The sequence below is a fragment of the Serinus canaria genome, chromosome 2 (assembly GCF_022539315.1).
Source record: "Serinus canaria isolate serCan28SL12 chromosome 2, serCan2020, whole genome shotgun sequence".
NCBI classification, from domain to species: Eukaryota; Metazoa; Chordata; class Aves; order Passeriformes; family Fringillidae; genus Serinus; species Serinus canaria.
The window spans coordinates 2,190,943-2,212,120 of record NC_066315.1 but is presented as its reverse complement, the minus strand read 5'-3'; the positions used below and the strand labels follow the sequence as shown (position 1 = coordinate 2,212,120).

The window sequence follows — 21,178 nt, the reverse complement described above, 5'->3', positions numbered from 1 at the left end:
GCTGGGTCACCCACACCCTGCCCAGTCCTGTCCTGCAGCAGAACAATGCCAGCGCTGGTAGGAAATGTTATAAATGTCACATCCTGCCCACCAATCACTCCTAGGTATCACCATCCTCTTGACTTCCTTGAAGATGCACAAGTTTTTTTCTGCTGTTTCTTGTGAATTTTGGGATGTTTTCCTTCCAATCTCCATGTTTGATATCTGTTGTGGATGATAGTGCTTTGGGCACCACCACCTGCCTTGGTGCTCATTTTGGGGATTGGTGGAAACTCACACAGAGGTCAGGAACTGAGAGCTCAGCTGAGCAAAGCAGAGAGAGATTTTGGTGAGGAACTGCAGGGATTCTTTGAATTTCAGGGCCTGTGTTTGCCCTTATTTTAATGCTGAGCGCAACACGCGGCCTGTGATGCTCAGAGTCCTCTTGAATAAATCCATTTTTTAACCCAAGACACAAAATGCCCAATATCTGCAGATCCCCACAGTCCCACAGAGCTGCTTAGAGGTCAAGCACTGAGATGAAGAGCTCCCAGTTCTACACAAGGAAGACAAATCTTTCACCCAAGCTGGTTGACCTCAGTTGGGTTAAATCAGTTTTTATGGCAGGGCAGTCTGTGCACTTTCCTGGGCGAGGTTCAAGGCAGGTTTGGGTTTTATCTTGGGTGAGGAGCAGAATCCAAGCTCTGAGGGCTGGAATGATCCCCAGCAGCTCCTGGATCCCTCGTGGCTCTGCAATATTTTGCTGATGGTGGCTGGCTGTGGCCTGTGGGCAGCAGGGCTGTGCCCAGGGGGTGGTGGAGCCCAGCACCACAGGCTGGCTCACTCTGGGATGTGGTTTTCCTGCTCAGGTCAGCTCCAGAGGAGCCACCCCCACCCTCTGAGGGAGTCCTGGCTCACCACCAGGCTGATGTGGAGCCACCATCCCACACTGAGGTTCATCCCAAGCTGCCTGATCCCCATCAGGACCGAGCTTAGCTCCTCTGTCATTTTAAGCCAGCCTAACTTCCCCCAGCCTGAGCTAAGAGCACCCTCCTCATTCTGGCAGCGTCGATGGAAGCAAATAAAAGCCGAAAGCACCACGAGTCAGCGACAAACCTCACAAAAGAAGGTGCAGCCCTGCATTTACAAACCACCTCCAAGCCTCTTAAATATCAGAAGACCCCTCCCTAGCCAGAAAAGCCCAATGTACTTCCAGCTTTTAGCCAACCACAGCAGTGGTCAGCCCCATAAAATGGGTAAGTGCATGCAGGGCATTGTCCTGGACGCAGTGACCTCACTGAGTCCCAGCAGCAGTGATTACAGGCTCTTCTCCAGCTGGAATGCTGATCCCTATGGTTTGAAATTGCATCTACCCCACTCTCCAGGCTGGGAAGAACTAATATTTTGTAGCCAGCACCAGGGTAAGAGGCTTGTCCCACCGCTGGTGGGTGTTGGAGCAAAGTTTATGTGAAGAACCAGGTTAAATATGGAAATATGTTTGGAATCCTTAAAAAAAATCAACTCATGAAACAAAACAAATGCTTTTTGCACTTCACTGTTTCTTTAAAAAAATAAAAAAAACCACTTTATGGCTTTATGTCAGGTTGGTGTGAGGATTTCAGGGATGTCACAGCAGCTTTAACATGCACTGGAAACATCCAAGGTGAGGCTGGATGGGGATCTGAGCAACCTGACCCAGTCCAAGGTGTCCCTGCTCACAGCAGGGCTTGGACAAGGTGACCTTCAAAGATCCCTTCCAAAAATCACCTCCATTTCCCTCCTTTTTTCCCCAATCTTCTCCTTTGGATCCTGACCCTTTTCCTGCTGGCTCCAGAGTGGGAAGAAGGAAAAGCTGGGAAGAGGGAAAAGGGAAGAGCAGGAAAAAGGAAAGGCAGGAAAGATCAGGAAATTATTCCCACAAAAAAAACCTGCTGACATCACCTCCATTTTCCTCCTTTTTTCCCCAACTTTTTATTTTTCATCCCAGTCCTTCCTGACCCTTTTCCAGCCAGCCCAGGTGGCTCAGAAGCAGGAAGAGGGAAAAGTAGGAAAAGAAAAAGCAGGAAAAGAGGAGAGCAGGAAGAAAGAAGGGCAGGAAAGAGGAAAGATCAGGAAATTGCTCCTGCTACAAAACCCACGGACATCACCCCCATTTTCCTCCTTTTTTCCCCATCCAATCCTATGGTTTTCCCAAACTATCCTATAAATGAACAAAAGTGTGAATGACTGATGGGGCAGGAATGTTTTGGAGGTCAGTGGTTGGCATTGCTTGAAGTGGGGAGATTGCAGGGAGAGTTTTTAACTTTAAATTTGTTGTATTGCAGCTGGAAATAGATGATCTTAAAGGCCCCTTCCAACCCAAACCATTCTGTGGTTCTCTGAATTCATTCTTCTCAGAATTATTTTATTCTCTTAAAAATAATTTAAAATAATATCATCAAATAATCAATTGGTTATTGATTATTTGCTGATATTATTTTAAATTATTTTTTTAAATTATATTTAAGGAAATTATATAAAATTTAAAATTTTATTTTAAAATTATTTGGTATTATTTTAGTTCCTGAAAACACTGGAAACACAGACCTGAGAGCTGAGGTGGTGATTTTCTGCTGGTTGGGAAGTTCAGAAGTTCTGTCCTCATGAGAACCAACACCAGCAGACAAAACCCATTTGTCTTTCCCCATGGAAAAACAATGAGATGATAAATTCTCAAATTCTCAAATGATGAGAATTTGATGATAAAACATTTGTATCTCCTCAGTCTTCCCTGATCCACAGAGATCAGTGGCATCAGGGCATGTCTGGGCCAGGGTAATAATTAATAAAGGCATAAACAAAAGTTTACAGAATTTAATATTTGCCCTGAGAGTCACCAAATCATGTCTGAAGTGTTCAGGGGCAAGTGGTGGATCTTGGAGGAGAAGACTCCTTGTTCAGAGGGGCAAAATGCAAAGAATATTCTCAATTTTAGGCACTTTCCAAGGATACAACTGGAATATAATTCTCACCAGAGTACCACAGAATGTTTTCCATAAAACCTGGGCTCCACAGAGCTCCCAGCTACCCCCTCAGGATTCATTCACATCTTCAAATTCACCTCTCGAGGAATCTGCATCTGGAATCCAACCAGGAAAGCAGACTGGAGAAACAAACTCCTCCACCAAACCCAACTGCACTGAAATGAATTTTCACCCTTTGTTTTCCTCTAAGGAAAATCCGAGCAATTTCCTGGGGGAGCATCTTCATGTCAGGACTCAGCAGTTGGAACTTGGGAATAAACCCCAGATTTGGGTCTTATCTCCTACAGCAATCTTTTAGAGAGCTGTGAGGCTCTGTAAATGAATTTAGAGGGGTGTTTGGGTGACCACTGCTCAACTTTAATTCAGGATTTAGGCAGAATGAAGGAGTTTGGGGTTCATACCATGACTAAGGTTAGTAACTAGTGTCAAAAAAAAACTTAATATATCCTAGGAAATTCTGTTCTGCTTTATTTTTAAGAGTTGAAAATCTGATGGACCGTGTAAGAGTCTGACTTTTTGGGCTGATTAAGGGTTTTATCTTGTTAATGTCAGATTTTTTTTTTGTTTGTTTGAGAAGATAAAATCATTCAGCCTCAATAATACAAAACCCACTTCTATATTCTATGAAACACTAGAGGTGTGAGTCTACGATGGTCTAATGATTTTATATTTTAGTACAAGATCACATTAAAATTAAAAAGAAATAAAATGCCTGACTTTCAATAATTCAAATGAAACTATCTGAAATGTGGAAAAATAAAAAAAAAAATTAAAAAGTCAGAAAAAAACCAGAGTTGTGATTTTTTTTTTTTCCCCTGGAAATTAAGGGGAACCTGCAAAACATCTCCAGTTTGGTGCAGCTTCTTTTTCTGCTGGAAAACTGGCTCAGAAGAAGAAACAAACCCACTTTTTGACGAGATGCAATATCTCCTAGGCTGAATCTGGCGTGCTTAGCCTAAGGGGTCTCCAACTTTTTCATGGCTCGGGGTGAGCAGAAACATCTCCCGGTGCCCTCCCCACCCATTCACACTCCCACAACATCCCTGTGGCAACAGCTTCCCTGGGAAAGCAGCGTGATTAGGAAAGGATAAACCGTAATTATTAGCTATCATTGAAGGTGATTTAGCACCTGGAAGCAATGGGGAGGAGATGGTGCCAGGTGCTGAGTCAGCAGAGTGCAGCCTTCCCAGGGAAGCGTCGCTGCCCCGTCCATCAAACTGCAGGGGAAACGCTCATGGAGGCCAATCAAAGCTCCTGGGTTGGGTTTCAGGAGCTGCAGGGCCCTGCTTGAGACCCCCTCTGGAATATCCAGGTGGCTCCATGGGAGATGGAGAGGCAGAGGAAGGAGGATCTGCTCTGCTGGATCCAGCACCAGAGCCAGAACCTCTCTTCTCTGCCTTGTTCCCCACCCACTGCTCCTGGCTGGGTCCTGAGTGCTTTGTGAACTCTTTTCTTCTCTGGGAAGGGTGAGATGAGTCAAAATGAAAGGAAAAGTGAAAGACACTTTCTGTTTCTCCAGTCAGGACCTGCTCCCAGGGCTTGAGGACAGCTCTGCATTTCCCTGGGTCTGGTGGCTTTCTGCATTTCTCTTTGTGTTTTCACAGCAGCATGCCAACATTTGGGTTGGAAGGGACCTCAAAGAGCATCCAGGGCCACCCCTGCCATGGCAGGGACACTTCCACTGTCCCAGGGTGCTCCCAGCCCCATCCAGCCTGGCCTTGGGCACTGCCAGGGATCCAGGGGCAGCCACAGCTTCCATCTGTGCCAGGGCCTCTCCACTCTCTGAGTAAAGAACCTCCTGACATCTCTAGAATTCACACTCTACAGATGGCTTTGCCATCAGATTTTATGGTCACTGTCGCTCTGATTTCTGAAGTTTGTCTGAGCCTTCTGATGCTGACATTCTTGTAACGAACTTCCTCACACACTTTATGTAAACAACTCATTGTTTTGCATTCCTTTATAGAAGAGGAGAAATTTGGTGGGCTGTTGGTTTGTCCAGTGTCATGGGAGAGGTGGCACTGTCACCCTCCAATCCACTGTCACTTTTGGAAATCTATAAATGCTGGAGTCAGAAAACAAACTTCCCTTTTCTTCACCTTGAGAGCAGCAGTGTGTGCTCGTGTTGTTTCGTGTCCTACAGTGAGAGGTCACATCCAGCCAAAGCTCCAGAACTTCCCTGAGGTTCCTCCCACCTCCTTAAAAAGCCTGCCCAGACCAAAACCAGCCCACAAGAGTTTCCTTCAAGCCCTTCCCTGGCGCATTTCCAGACTGTGACACATTCACATCCCTCTCTTCTGGGCCCACCTGGCCGTGCCCTCTCCAGGAGCACCTCTGGGAGCACAGGAGGTGGGCAGGAGACAGAGCACCACACACTGCAGGGCTTTGTGTCTTGGGGTCAGCTTCACACAGCCCTCACTGCATCAGCTTCACCCACCTCATGCTGTTCCCCAAAAAATGCCACTTCTGGGCACCTCCTTGGCACAGGAGAACTCCCCACCTACATCAGGTGGAGCTCTCCGACCCCTTGGCATCCCCCAGGATTTTGGAGCTCCCCAAAACCTGCCTTCCTCTTTTTTCCTCACTGCTCAGCCTCCAGTCAGCTGTGCCCTCATCATTCCTGGGAGCACATCATTCACCTGCCCAGCAGAAATCCAGAGTCACACCAACCCTCCTGAGCCATTCCCTCTCCTGGTGACTGATCCTGCTTCTCTCTTAACCCTGTGGATCCTCACAGATGGCCAAGTCCTCACTTTGAAGGAGATGCTCCCAGAAAGATCAGGCTGAGGAAACAAGGAGTGAGAGAGGCTGAACCATCCAGGCACAGGATTCCTCCTGCACCAGAGCTCAGCAGGGAATGTGTTAAGCAATATCCTGCTGGGAAACTCCGTGGTGCTCTGCAGCATTCCCCTGCCAAGCAAGTCCATCACAGGAAAAAACAGGCAGGGCGTCTTTATCCACCCTGGCTCTCCTTTATCTCCTTGAGGATGGAGAGGAGGAAAATCTCTGCTGGTTAAACAGGAATCCAGCTGATGCCTCAGGTTTCAGCTTTTATATTTTCCCATTCTGTGCTGCTTTAGGGTGTGGGTCTGAGCTTCCCATCAGGGCATGGTGAGCTCTGTGCCCAGAGCAGGGAGACAAAACAATTCCTGCTCCAGCTGGGCACCAAGGACAAATGAGCCAAATCTCAGGCCAGGAGCACAAACCCCGTGGGCTGGAGAGAGAAAAACAAGCAGGGTGGGAGTGCCTGGGCTAAAGCTGGGCTGGGACAATGAACTGCAAGGTGGGAATGGAGCAGAGCTGATCCCAGGGAGAGACCCCGGGAGCGCTGGTGCATTTTGGGGCCATTTTGGGTCATCTTGGGTGCAGCCCTGGCTGGGCTCTGCTGCTGCCCAAGGTGCATCCATGGAGGAGATCCTTGGAATCAATCCCTGCTCTATTCTTTAGCTCTGTCCAGCCTCTGCTCTAGATCAGCCCACACCCAGATGATCCCACAGCCCCTTCTGGCCTTAACATCCCCTCCTCCATTCAGCACTGCCAGCTCCCAGCTCATCTCCCAGGGAAGAAAAGCCACATTCACGAGCTTGGATCCCTCTTTGTCAGGAGGGAATAGAAGACACATTTTCCACTCCTTTTGGCTCTTTGGGACGTAGCAGACACATTTCTGTCCTCAACCAGCCAAACCCACCCAGGGCACGGCACTCCCTGGTTTCGGAGCCATCCCAAAGCAGCTCCCAGCTCATCCCCCTTCCCCCCAGCATCCGGGTGAAGGCGACCAAGCCTTTGCTGTCGCTGTTTCCCCGCTTGGCTCCCGTCCATTCCTCTGTGTGTGTGTGTGTGTTTGTGCCTCCCGTGGCGCGCCAAGGGCCCGTTTGGGGCCGGGATTCTCCCGGGACAAAGGGATGCTAATTCAGCTCCCTCTGCTGTTCCCTTTTGTCTAGGGCTAGCTCCCACGCTTGGACTTGGCACTCTGGGGATGCGGCAGAGGGAGCTCCTTGTTGCGACCAACCTGAGCCCGCTCTGGGGAATGTACCCAGCAGGGAAAGGGGAAGGAGGGCAGGGGGGGAGGAAATCAATCCGTAATTCCGCGCAGCGCGCTCCCTGCCAGCGCGGCGCATTGGGAGCGCAGCCCCAGGCTGGAGTTTCCAGTGCTGGGAGAGACGCCACCGGTTCTGTAGCCACGGGCTGTCTTGTTGCTTTTCCCCTCCCCTGATGCCCTGTCTAATGGTTAAGTAGCCAGGAAAAAAAAAAAAAAAACAAAACCAAAACCAAACACACAAAAAAAAAAAAAAAACCAAAAAAAACCAACAAAAAAAAAACCACCTCCAAAAACCCCCAAAAAACCAAACCAAACCAAACCAAAACAAAAAAACCCAAAAAAACCCAAAAACACAAAAAACCCCAAAACCCAAAAAACACCGCCTAAAACCAACACAAAACAACAAAAAAAGAAAAAGAAAAAAAATCCCAAACCCCCCCAAAAACACCAACCCCCCCCCCCGCAAAAAACCTTAAAAAATCCACAAAAAAAACCCCACCAACCAACCAACCAACCAAACAAACAAACAAACAAAAACAAAAACGAAAAACCAAACCAAGCAAAAAGCCCCTGCGTGTCAGGGTTGACAGATGAGTGGGAGGTGGAGGGAGCACAGAGAGCAAACGGGATGGGCTCCTGGAATTGCTGCCATTTCCTTTTCCCCATCACTCCTCTCAGGGTTTGCAGCCTGTGCAGGCTGTTGGCTGTTTCCAGCTGTTTCCAGCTGTTTCCATGGGCTGTCTCCTCTCCAGATGCACAGGAGCCAGATCTTTATCCCGGGCTCACTGTGCAGGCAGGGAGCTGATGAGGTCAGAGCCTCTAAGAACCCCCCAAAACCCGAGGGCACTGGGGATGGAGAGGCAGATGCAGCCAGGTGTGATGTTAACCACGGTCTCCTGGGCGCCATCCCTGCCCAGGGTTTGTCCTCGCACACCTCAGAAGTCACCAGAGGATGAAGTGACCCCTCTGATGGTCCTACCTGGCTCCAGCAGCAAGAGGAGGAGCTCCTCCCCACCTCAGTGCACTCCTGCTCCCAAAAGCTGAGGGATAACACCTTGGCACCTCTCCTCAGCATCTCTGTTTGCTGCCTTTGCAACCCTGCAGCTCTTGCCAAGGCTCAGGGGGAGCTGCAAATCCCCCAGGACTCTGTGGGCTGCAGCCACAGCTCCTCCAGACCTTCCCAAACTGCTTGTCCAGCGTGCTGCAGCTCCAACACGCTGCCAGCACTGAGCTAACCACCCAAAAGCCAGGTCAGGAATGCTGAATTTGGGCTGGAATGGGCTCAGCAGTGCAGCATCCCCTCAGCCCACGCAGCAATCCTCTCTCCAAGATCAATTCCCATGGGCTGGAATGGGCTCAGCAGTGCAGCATCCCCTCAGCCCTCACAGCAATCCCCCTCCAAACTCAATTCCCAAGGGCTGGAATGGGCTCAGCAGTGCACCATCCCCTCAGCCCTCACAGCAATCCCACTCCAAACTCAATTCCCAAGGGCTGGAATGGGCTCAGCAGTGCAGCATCCCCTCAGCCCTCACAGCAATCCCACTCCAAACTCAATTCCCAAGGGCTGGAATGGGCTCAGCAGTGCAGCATCCCCTCAGCCCTCACAGCAATCCCACTCCAAACTCAATTCCCACAGGGTGGAATGGGCTCAGCAGTGCAGCATCCCCTCAGCCCTCACAGCAATCCCCACTCCAAGATCAATTCCCACAGGGTGGAATGGGCTCAGCAGTGCAGCATCCCCTCAGCCTGTGCAGCAATCCCCTCTCCAAGCTCAACTTCCACAGGCTGGAATGGGCTCAGCAGTGCAGCATCCCCTCAGCCCTCACAGCAATCCCACTCCAAACTCAATTCCCAAGGGCTGGAATGGGCTCAGCAGTGCAGCATCCCCTCAGCCCTCACAGCAATCCCACTCCAAGCTCAATTCCCAAGGGCTGGAATGGGCTCAGCAGTGCAGCATCCCCTCAGCCCTCACAGCAATCCCCACTCCAAGCTCAATTCCCATGGGCTGGAATGGGCTCAGCAGTGCAGCATCCCCTCAGCCCTCACAGCAATCCCCACTCCAAGCTCAATTCCCACTAAACCCAACTGGAGCTCCTGTCTGGAGGCAGAACATGCCAGCCTCTCCCCCAGCAGCGCTGGCAAACCTCTGGATTTCTGCATCCTGCTGGCTGAGCAGAGCTTGCACAGTCACATTTTCAATCCTGATCCTTCCAGTTTCCTTCCCCATAGTTACAGGGCAGAGTTTGTAGATCTCCGTTGTTGATACCAGGGCAGCTGCCCAAATTGCCATTAGCGGGGAGGTAGACGGGGTGGGGCTGGAAATCAGATCCTCTTGGGAAGAGTTTCATGAGAGAGAGAGGAGAGAGAGTACCTCCTACATGTAACAAACCTCCTGGATGGATCAGTATCTTGTGGCTTTCTGTTCATGCCTTACTTTATTGCAGAAGTGGAGAAGGATGATCCACAGCAGGGAAAAGGAGGGGGGAAAGTCTCCAAACTCCGTTTTGCTCGGAGACAACTGAGATGCCAGAATGCCATCAGGAAAATATGATGAGATCTGCTAAATGTCTTAATTTTACATCGTTATGAGATGTTATGGCTTGAGTAGCAAAGGACTGGCTGCACTCAGTGGTCCAGGAGATCCTTTCCATGTGCCATGTGGTTCCATTATTAAAATCATGGAACCCCCTCTCCAGCTGGGGCTGGATGTCAGGATTGCTTTCTAACAGGAGAAACTGGGAACAATCTGCCCCCAAAATGGGCCTCTAAGAAGCACCCATGGAAGTCTGAGGCTGTAGCCCTAGGCTCCCTCTATAGTCAATGGAGAGAAATAAACATCTTGCTATGATTCATGTTATCCTGAGATAGGTGTCTGAGATAGGTCAGATGAATTGCTCCCCGGAGATGCCGACTGCTCTCCACTGACTACAAAGGGAGCCTGGGGTGACTGCTCAGACTCTGACAGCTAACTCTGGGAGATGAGATCAGGCCCATCAGGGAGCCTGGGGAGTGATGCTGTTATGACACAGCAAGAAAAAAAAACAACATGGAGGAGACTTGTGACTCCAAGGGATTATACCTGAATTTAAAAGTGTGGTTCCATTCTCGCCCGATCTGGAGAAAAACTCGCATGGATTTCACCAGACATGAGATGAGCTTCCTCATCCACAATGGTGAAGAGTCAGCCCTTGAACACAGCTTGCTTTGGGCTTTCTTGAGAGAAAGAACACATGGGGCTCATCCCCAGGATGTCTAGAGTCCAAAATAAACCAAACTTCACATGATCCCAGCCCAAAGTCAGCCTGGCAGCAAAGGTGACAGTGCCCAGCATTCCACAAGGAACTGGATGTGATTTGAGTCCCACCTCTCTCAGGAGCTAGACAGATGCCAGCTCTGCCCTTCATGTAGTCCCTGGGAGCAAGAGCCTTCTCCTCCAGGGCCGGTCTCCCTGGATTCCCTCAGTGATTGATGGAGAGATGTAGAAACGTCAGGGTGTGAATAATTGAATCCAAACTGTCTGGAATACCTCAGATGAATCATGCCCTGGAGGACCCCAGCAACAACTGGAACTACCTCGACCTGTCTCACTGTCTGGCATCAAGGACCCACAGTTTTGCTGACCCACTGCTCTTCTGCAAGCCCCAGTTTCAACTTTTTAGGAAGAAGCAAAGGAAATGGTGAGTGCTAGAAGAGAAGATGGAGGGGCTGGTTGTCAACACCAGAGCGGTGGAGGAGATTTGTAAAGAGGAGGCTGTCTATCCCTTGGTGATATGTCAAGGCAAAATGTCCTTTGGGAAGAGATGTTGCAGTCAAATTCAGATTTTGGTTTCATTCCAGAAGTCTCGAGGGGAAATTCTCCAGTCTGGATCATGCAAGGAGCCTGCTTGGATAATAACAGTCACGTCAGGCCACGAACAGGCACTGTGTGCTCTGCTGTGGGAAGGAGTGAGGCTCTGGAGATCCAGGGATTTCAGATCCCTGCTGGTAACATGCTCTCCACTGCCAGGGAACCTTCAAAGGGGTTATTTGGTGTCACTTTCTGAAGGACACTGTAGGACAGTGTCATCTGCAGGAACGTGGTGAGGGAAGACAATAGGAAATGTTTCGGGTTTGTGGTCATTCTGGGGAAGAAAACAGGGAAATCCCATCCCACCTTGATCTGAGCTGGAAGTGCTGGAAGGCAAGACACCCCCCCAGGTTAACAGCAAAGCAGTGCAGTGGTCTGAAATACCCCACATTTCATCCCATGCTCAGCCTGGTGGGAGCACACACAGGAGCTGCACCAAAAGGAGACTCAGGAGAAAAGGAGACTCAGGGGTGCCCTCATCACTCTCACAGCTCCTGAAAAGTGCCTGTGCTCAGCTGGGGCTGGGCTCTGTCTCCAGGTGACACAACCAGAGCACGCAGTCTCGAGGGAAATACAGGCTGGATATCAGGAGAAAGTTTTTCCCAGGAAGAGTGATAAAGTTCTGGAATGGCTGCCCGGGGAGGTGGTGGAGTCCCCATCCCTGGGGGTGTTTGACAAAGCCTGGATGTGGCACTGGGTGCCAGGGCTGAGTTGAGCTGTTGGGGCTGGGTTGGACTGGATGACCTTGAAGGTCTCTTCCAACCTGGTCACTCTGGGAATTCTGTGAACTCCGTGAATTCTGTGAATTCCATTAATTCTGTGAATTCAGTGAAAGGACTGGGCTTTGCTGGACACAGACAGGATTAACCCTGGCAGACACGAGCAGAGGGTCACTCCAGCACTGCTGTGACTCCCGACATTTGCCTGGAGCGGGCTCAGCAGCCGGCCATTATTTCCGGAGTGAATTTTTGCCCCCTGGGCCTTGGTCACCCATCAGGCTCTCATTTGTCCGCTGGGGAATTTGCAGTACATCCTCACAGGGCACATCCCATGGGTGCAGAGCCACGGGACAGCCCTGCCCTGGCTCCTTCCCACCCCCTCGAGCACGCAGGAAGGGCAGGAGTGGCTTCCCAAGGCTGCACACGAGTGTTAAAGTCTAATAAACAAGCCCTGCCGGCCGGAGCTGAAAGAATCCGAGCCCTCTCCAACAAAGCATTTAATCCAGTTTGGCGTAACCTTTGACATTATTAGGGATCTCAGTGACCCTAATCCAATCAGATTGATTAACTAAAGCGGAGACCCCATCAGCAGACCCCCCTCTGGCCTCTGCTATTTAGCCCTGACCAAACAGTGGGAGAGACGTGCCGTATTTACACCACAATGGGTCGGCGCTGAGAACCTGTTTCATTACAGAGAGACTTAAACTCCCATTACTCCATCAATGTATCATTCTTCAATAGTTCATTAAAAGCTGCTCCTCCACAATAACTATTAACCATTTCTCAGCCCAGCTGGCAGGTTTAAAGCCCTGGCCAGTCTTTAGCAGAAGGAGGTGGGAGTGAGTGAAAGAAATAGATAGACAAGGGCTCCCTTTTTGAATTTAAACGAACAGCGGGCTTAAATACTTGGAGGTAATTTACTTTTATTGAATGGGGGGGAGGAGAGAGAGGAAACTTTTATTTTGACTTAATTACGTGCCGAGGTCCTTTAAAGAGACAGGGCCGTGATAAGCTTTAATTGTATTACTTCTCTTGAGATTGGTTCATATTTCTGCCCAGAGGAGTTTCAAAGAGAGCTCGCGCGGCACCGAGAGACTCTGAACTCACAGCTCGAGCATGAACAGCCTCTCCAGGCCACAAAAGCTAAAATAAGGGCAAAAGGCACAATTCCCAACCCATGGCACTTCAGCTGGAGGTGGAAAATGCCTGCCAGGTTGCACTGCTCACTTTCTGCTGTCAGGGATGGGTTGTCCTTCTCCTACATCCTCCAGAGTTTTATCCTGCCTCCTTTTAGAGGCAACTCAAAAATCTCCCCTTCTCCCTGGGGAACTGAAAGGAGCAACAACTGCATTAAAACCTGCCAGGCCTCTCAGGCAAGTGGCTGAGCATGAGCTGGGGCTCAGTGGTCACGTCAGGTCATGTGGCCATTGCCATGTTTTTCTCCACTTCATAAAACACAGGTGGAGAAACAAATAACAGTATTTTCCCTTTCAGTACTACAGTATTTTTCCTTTTGATGTTACCGTTGCAAACATTCAAGTGGGAGGTTCTTTCTACTGTCCAGCAGTTGAGATTTGGGCTTCTGGGAGACTAGACATGAGTTGTAGTGTCTTTATATCAGAAGTGATAAGCAGATTAAGTCCAGGTAGAGAGAAAGAAATCAGACTCAATTCTTTCCCCATACAGGAATCTTTTTTTGCATTCCAAGGAGTCCAAACTGACCAAAACTCCCATTTCCTGCAGATTTGCAAGGAAGACCCAACAATGGCACCTGTCTGATTGTCTCTGCATGAAGCTGCACACCTGCCCATACAATCCCAAGACCACAGAGGAGGAGAAAAACCCTGTCCCACAGCCCTGATCCTAAAGCTCATCTCATTACACCCCTGCCATGGGCAGGGACACCTTCCACCTTCCCAGGTTGCTCCAAGCCCACCCCACCTGGCCTTGGACACTCCCAGGGATAGAAAGTCCACACCTGTCTGGATAATTGAATAAACAGGGTGGGATGGGGGATTTCTGCTCTTCCTCTGCCCTGTGTGACATACAAAGGGCAAGAGGGATTTAGGGTCAAGTGTTGCCTTCAACAGCAGCAGGTCAGGTTCCCCTGGACATCATCATTCCCTGGTAGCTGAGCCCATCAGTGCCATTCCTGTTTAATGTGTGATTCACTCCAAAATCCCAGAATTGTTAGGGCTGGAAGGGAAGATTAGGTCTGGCTAAAAAAGATTATGCATAAGTATAGTCTTAGCTAAGACATGTGGGCTCTTTCTCCATAAAAGGCTGAGGGGGGAAAAGAGCCTGGTTTTAGATGAGATATCAGAACATGGCTCTTAACAGGACCAGAGTCTGCTGACAGTTTGGCACTGCTGAATCACAGTTCCAGGCCAGTCCTGAATGAGCAATGAGCTCCCACAGCAGCAAGGGCAGCCCAGACAGTGAGGCAGCCTCAGCGAGATTTGGGCCTGGAAAGGATTTCCTGGAGGCATTAAAACTGATCCTTTTCAGTGAAAGGAGTGCAGATAGCCTGGGAGGCACAGGGGAGATGCTGCAGGAGCTGCTGAGGGAGGATGGGGTCCCCCCTGACTCCCAGGGGAGCTGCACTCAGACCCTGGGTGACTTCAAATCCAAGCTGCAAACCAGATTTTTGCTTCCTTGCTTTCTCTCTCTCCTTTTCCCCTTCTCTCTCTCTGGGTAGGAGCTCAAGTATGTTCCTACCCTGGGGGATCTGCCGCACAAGAATGCGACTGAGCTGTTTTTTTTTTGCTCCCCCCCCTCCTGCTGTAGGTGAAGTAAAACTGAAGGGTGGTTTGATTCTCCCTCAAGGAACAACATTCTTCAGTTATGAAATCGTCCCAGTCTCCTCTCCCTCCCTGAGCCTGGCTACCGAGAGCCCCCAGTGTGGAGCAGGGACAGAGCCCTGGTGCCGGCCCCGCTGGGAGGTGAGGGAATTTGGCAGAGGGTGGGATTGGGGTTCCTCTGGTCAGCAGGGAGGTGAGGAGCAGTTCATCCACGAGGAGATGTGGGGTGTAAAATCCCAGACTGTCTGGGAGAACATTGCCCAGGGAGGTCTTGGACTCCCCATCCCTGGAAGTCCTCAAGGCTGGGTTGGATGGGGCTTGGAGCAACGTGCTCTGGGGGAAGAAAATGCCCAAATCTGTTCTGATTTGGGGGAAAAACTAAAAAAAACAGATGGGAAGCCCTGCAGAACACACCCCAAGGTGGGTATGGATCAATTACATACACCAGAGTGCCTGAAAATATTGCAAAGGTGCCTTCCTCTTTTATATGAGAGAAGGAAGGAGGAAGGGAGGGAGGATGGGACGGGAAGGGAGGGAGGGAGCGAGGTGACACGGAGAGGGAGCCGATAGGGAGGCAACCGGAGGAAGGGAGGGAGGGAGGGAGGGAGGGAGCGGAGGAGGGAGGGCGGGCGGAGGGAGGGAGGGAGGGAGGGACGGGAGGAAGGGAGGGACGGGAGGACCTTTCAGGGGGGCAGGAATCACTGTCACGTGTATCAGGAATGAGGAAAGGAAGGAAGGAAAGGCACAGTGGACCAGCGACACACAGGAAGGACAGGAAGGAAGGAAGGAAGAGGAAGGAAAGGAATAGGAAAGGAAGCGAGACGCGAAAAAACCACAGGCAAAGGGGGGCGAGGTCAATGGAAGGGAAGGAAGGAAGGAAGAAGGGGCAGGAGAGGAAGGACCTAGCGAAGGACGGAGGAAGGACAGGAAAGGTAAAATGGGATAAGGTAAAGGAAGGAAGGAAGTGAAAGGAAGGAAGGAAGGAAGGAACGGAAGGAAGGAAAGGAAGGAAAGGAAAAGGAGAGGAAGGACAGGAAGGACAGGAAAGGTTAAAAGGAACAGGAAGGAAGGAAGGAAGGAAGGAAGAGGAAGGAAGGAAGGACGGAAAAGGGAAAGGCAGGAAGGACAGGAAGGACTGACGGAAGGCAAGGACGGAAGGAAGGAAGGAAGGACGGAGGAATGGACGGAAGGACTGGAAGAAGGAAGAAGAAAGGAAGAAGGAAAGGAAGGAAGGAAGGAAGGAAGGAAGGAAGGAAGGAAGGAAGGACAGGAAGGAACGCGAACGGAAGGAGGAAGGAAAGGAAGGAAGGAAGAAGGGAAGGCGAGGAAAGGAAGGAAGGACGGAGCCCTGGTGTGTGCTTAAAGGACAGGTTATTAAAAACCTTACTCCAGGACTAGCGAGACCAGCAGGACCAGGCTGGGTTTTAAAAGACACCTGACAGGTTCAAAGAAGGATAGAGGAGCTCTCACAGGCCCCTGCCAACTTACAAGGGAAAAGACCAGATACTTCAGCTTAGCTTAGGGCTTAAATCTCACAAGATTCAACAACCTAGGTAAAAAAATCTCTGAGAATTCCCACTTCTGTCAAGGGGTGCAGAAACTGTTGCCTGAATTGAACACTGTCCTAATTTATTATGTTCACAGCCAAGGAAAGTAGAAGCATTATTGATGGTGATTTCCCCAGGCCCTCACTGTATTTCCCCTGATCTTCACTGTATTTCATAATGGTATAAAAACTGCTGTTATCTGATAGTCCAGTCCCTAGGAACCATCCCCCACAGCCCATCATTCCCCTCTGCCATCCTCTGGAGAGATGAAATCACAGCACGGGCTCAGAAAAGGAGCCAGGTAACACAAACCCTCTGTGCTCCTTCCCAGGATGCAGGATCATGGGATAACTCATGCTGAAAGGCACTCAGGGAGGTCTCCAGTCCAACCTCCTGCTCCCAGCTGGAACTGGGATAACCCCACTCCTTTATCCAGCTCCAGCCCTGTCTCTTGCAGGACATTTTTCAGAACATTTTTTTCAGAAAGCAACGAGTTCACAGGAGGTTTCTCAAGACTTCTGCTGCCAATTCCACCACAGATCATTCCAAACCCGTAGCTCCTCACTCACCTTTATCCAGCACGGGCCCAAAGATGGCCAAGCTGTCGTTGACAGTGGTGCAGTTCCACCTTCTCCCTCGAAACTGGTGCTGGCATTCCTGGATGCCAATCTTCACCCCTTCTGCCACGCTGGGCATGATCTCCACGTAGTTCCGACAGAAGCGCAGCTGCTTGGGCACCAGGCCCGGGATGCTCCCACACAGGATGGGCTGAGTCCCCAGGGAGGAGTACTGGTGGCCAATGGCCAGGGACCTGGGCAAGAAAAACAGGGGAAAAGAGATGCTGTGAGGTTGGGATTCACCTTTGTGCTTGGTTAAGAAGAATGGGGACAGGAAATCAATGTCCTTAGTTCCTCGGCATTCCTCCTCAGCAGAAAGCACAATTTTCATGGTTATCCTTCCCCAAAAACAACATTTCCTGCAGTTCCCTACAGGTCCAGCAAGGCAGCAAACTCTGCTGTTAATACATTCCTTTCATTTACCCCCCCAAAGCCTGAATCCAACACTGTGCTGTGAAAGCACTTCCTGCCTCCTGACAGGCACGGAAGGAAGAAAGGCAGAACGGATAAGGGCAGTCACGGACTACTTCCGTAAGTATTACCTTCATGCATTCATTCCTGCCGTCCTTAAGAGAAGTCCTGAGTCTTAGCTATCCGTCCATGCTTCCGGCCTTCGTTCCTTCCTTTGCCTTCCTTTCATTCTTCCTGTCCTTCCTTCCTTCCTGCCGTCCGTCCTTCCTTCCTTTCCTTTCCAATAATTTCCTTTTCCACCAGGGGGTCACACATGGATTTCTTTCTTTGAGACAGAAACACACCCCTAAAAGCTTTTTTATAGGAAATTCTGGCAGCGAAGTCAAAAGCACTTTTGGAGCTACCCAAAGGAATAACTCCAGCAGCTGAAACCATCAAGCTCTGAGTCTTTGCAAAGGCAGCACCAAGAATTTGGGAAGGGGAACAGCATCATTCTGTGGGGCTCTGGTTAAAGTGAGGGGAGTGAAATTAAAGCCAAACCAACAACCAAAACCCAATCCCAATTAAACTTGATTGCAAACTGTGCTCAGCCCAGTGGAAGTCTTGAAAGGAGTGTCCATGAACCTTAATGTTGGTGAAGCCTTGGAGACAAACAAGTCAGCTCTGCAGGGAGATCAGCAGATATGCACCTAATTAGATAGATTTTAAAGTGTTTCTTACTGGTGCTTCTAATAATAACCTTGATTACTAAAACTGAAGGGATTTTTAGAGTATAATTTCCTTTTCTTCTAATTAAATCTCTTGATTGTCTTCTCTGCCCTGAATTAATGACAAAGAGGAACCTGCCTGGGCAGTGTGTATTTCTGTTTACATTCATTTTTTTGCTGTGTGGTTTTCATTTGGGAACAGCCTGGTGTGTTTAAATTACCAACAGGGCTGTCAGGGAATAAAGCCTTCACTCTCTTTTGCTCTGACTTGAAAAATAACACCAGAATTCCATCGTTGCCAAAGTCCAGAAGAAAATTTGCTTGACTTTAGCTGTTCTCTAGGCTAGGATAAAAATTATTTTAAAATTACTTTGTTTTAAAAAGAAGGGTCCTTGCAGCCAATTAACTCCTCTGCTGGAGGGGACCTGGCTGGAGGGGACAGAGGTGAGAAGAAGGTGACATTCACATGGTCAGGAGCCACATCTCAAGGGCTTTGCCAACTGCAGACTAAGCCTTACAAATCCATCCTTTCCAGGCAAATAAGGACATCCATTTCGGGATCCCAAATGGCTCCAGCTAGGAGTTTAGAACCTGGATAATCAGCTCAGCCAAGAACGTGCCCTCCACTAAATGAACTTCAGGTGGACAAGGTGGAAGGTGAGTGGGAAAGCAAAGGATCTCCAGCTGATTTCTTGAACTTGGGTGCCTCTCTCCACCTCTGCTGGACTTCTGGGAGATGGTTAATCTCCACATTAGAGGACAATTCATCCTACCCCAGGCAGGGAGGCTGAGACAAACAGCATGACCTGCCCTCCAGAAGTGCCCCTTCTCTCCACTGCATTAAAAGGGGGAAGGAGCTCACCCTGACCCAAAACTGTGTCCCTGTCACCCACACTCCAGTGCTTGCTGGGGTGTCCCAGCTCACCCCAGGCTGCTTCTGCAATCAGAGAGCAGCAGACATTTCCATGCCCCTGCCCAGCTGAGGTGCGTGCTTTGGGCTGGGCTGAATCATGGCCTTGCCCCCACTGGCTGTGCTGGCCAGACTCAACCCCCCCTGGGTGGCTGGGGCATGTCTGCACCCTGGAAGTCTCCAGGTGAATCTCACCACCATCCCTGACAACCAGGATGGAGCAGTTCCTTGAAACTGTCCCACCCAGGGAAGTTCAGCCCTGGGTTGAAGGCCCTGCAGAGACCTCAGCTGGAGGAAGGAGACGAGTTCCTGCAGGAACCTGCAGGAGAAAACTGAGGAAAGGACCCATTAAACTCATTCTCCTTATCTCAGTGGCTAGATATGGGGTTTTCTGAGCTTTAGATTAATTCACACAGCTGGCAGAAAGCCATCTGTGAAATGGAGCCCATGCCAAGTGTACATTTTTGTTTCGGTGTTAAATATTATACAAAGCACTGGACTAAAATTTCTAGACTAAAGATACCTTCTAAAACATTGTTTCAGGCTTCAGAGGACTTGTTGAGTTGCCTCTGTCACCTTGTTGAGTTTTAGGGTGCCGCATACCCAAATTTTAATCCTTTGAACTCCCACAAGACTGGGATTTAGGAGGTATTCCCAGCTTTAGGATTGGGAGGGAAGTGGTCCCATCTCTGTAAACCATCTGGAGAGATGCCCTTCATTGAAGTCTCCAGGGAAAAACATCAGCTTACTTGTTCCTACTCATCCTCCAGCCATTGATGACAGAGAGTACAAAATGTGGATGTTTTCTGGTGTCCGAGCTTAACTCTGGTGGGAACATCTGTAGAGTTTGTTTCCACATCAGCTGCAGCCACCAACATCCTTCCCAAAGCTTTCCAAAGCCCCTCACCCAGTTCCCAACAAAGATAAATCATCCACTGAGGTACCATCGACCTGCTGCAGGCTCCATCCACAATGCTGTGAGGCCAGAAGGATTTTCCTGAGCTGTATCAGTAGGACCCTGATGAAGTTTGGGATTCCAACCTCATAAACTTTAATCATGTGAACACCAAACTCAAACCTGTCTCTGGGTTGTTTTTTTTTGGTGGTTACTACCACCAGTGGTAAAATGAAAATAGCAGTCATAGGAAGAGGAGTTTGTAGGTTGGTGCCCTCAACTATTCGTTTCCGTTGCTGGGAAGATTATCTAAGATTTAAAAAAAACAACCCAAAAACATATAGAAATACCTCTAATTGCTTTTTCACACTGCTCCCTGCTCGGTACAGCAGGGAAACAGTCACACCTCACTTTGATCTGTGTTACAGTCTGGAAAGTTTAACCTGCAAAAGACAATCCCCTTGTTCCCAAGGTGTCATCAGGCCCCGCAGGTTGATGGTGCCACGCAAATCTGGCATTTCATGGGGCACTGTGGAGTCACTTGACTCTCAGCTGGAGGTGCAGGCTGGAATCTCAAAACATCTCCCTGTGAGAGGTGGCTCTGCTGCAGAGCAGAGCTGAGCACCTTCCTCCTCCTGCTCCTCCTCCTCCTCCTGCTCCTGGAGTGTGATAACATCTCCCCGAGCACCCTCTTTTGGTTTCTACTTTGCTTCCAGGTGTAAACACTTTCTCCCTCTCTAAAGTCAATTTATCTTTAGGAGAACCCAGTTCTTTCAGCTCCCTGTCATTATTATTGATCATCAGGTGGGAACCTTATGAACCTTCCAACCTTCTCCTCCACCCAGAAAAAACCCAACAACAACCCAACAACCAAACCTTTAGAAAAGATTGGGAAAGTCTATAAAGATCAGAATCTCTTTTCAGCGTTGCTCAACTCTCTCGTGGCTCCCATCATTCATTTTTTTCCTCACTGTTTCCAATGATCAAACCTGGCATTTGCATTTTTCCACTCTCCTGAGTCCTCCTCCTAAACAACCTCCTTCACGTGGGCAGTTTTGAAAATGTGATGTCGAGAAATGGGCTGAGTGTCATCTCCTGTGGTCCAACCAGGCATCACCTTCAAACTCCCTGAGCACCTCCTGGATGCACCGACCCCAGTCTCTCCTTTTCCATGGGGAATTCCTGCCGCTCTCAATTTTCCAAACACACTCGTGCCCAGAACAGGCTCTGCTCAAGTCTGAACCAAGGGAAAGGGTCAAAGAGCTGTTCCTTTCAAACCAACCAGGCTTTTCTTCCCATTAGCACAGGAGGAGCCATGAAAACACTGCTCTGTATGTCCACAGCCAAAGTTCTTAGCTTATCTTTCAGCCTTGCATGCCCTGAAGTGTTTAATTCAACCTCCAGTGAGCATTTTTCTTTGCCAACACACCTAGAGAGCTCTTCATTTCCCTTATCTCAATCTATCTGCTCCTTCAGCAGAGCCGTTGTAAATAAGTACCTGGCCACCTTCTTAATAAATTACATGTACCCTCCCTCTTGGAATGGACACCCCAGCCAGATTAGGAGGGAGAAATATGCAGGAAATACCTGCTCAGAGCTTTTTTTTTTTTTTTTCAGAAAAAGAGAAGGTTTCAGCTCTGGATGACCTGACTGTACAGCACCACTCTGCTGACTCTTCAAGGT

The 21,178-nt window shown here is 49.5% G+C and overlaps 1 protein-coding gene across 2 annotated transcripts in view; it reads right to left on the bottom strand.

Moving 5' to 3' along the window:
* Positions 1 to 21,178, bottom strand: part of WNT3A (Wnt family member 3A) — a 98,471-nt gene that overhangs the window by 27,179 nt on the left and 50,114 nt on the right. For both annotated transcript variants that reach the window (XM_009085750.3, XM_050970865.1), the window contains exon 2: positions 16,525 to 16,766. In XM_009085750.3, the coding sequence (XP_009083998.1) occupies positions 16,525 to 16,766 (242 nt within the window). The remainder of the gene's footprint in view (positions 1 to 16,524; positions 16,767 to 21,178) is intronic.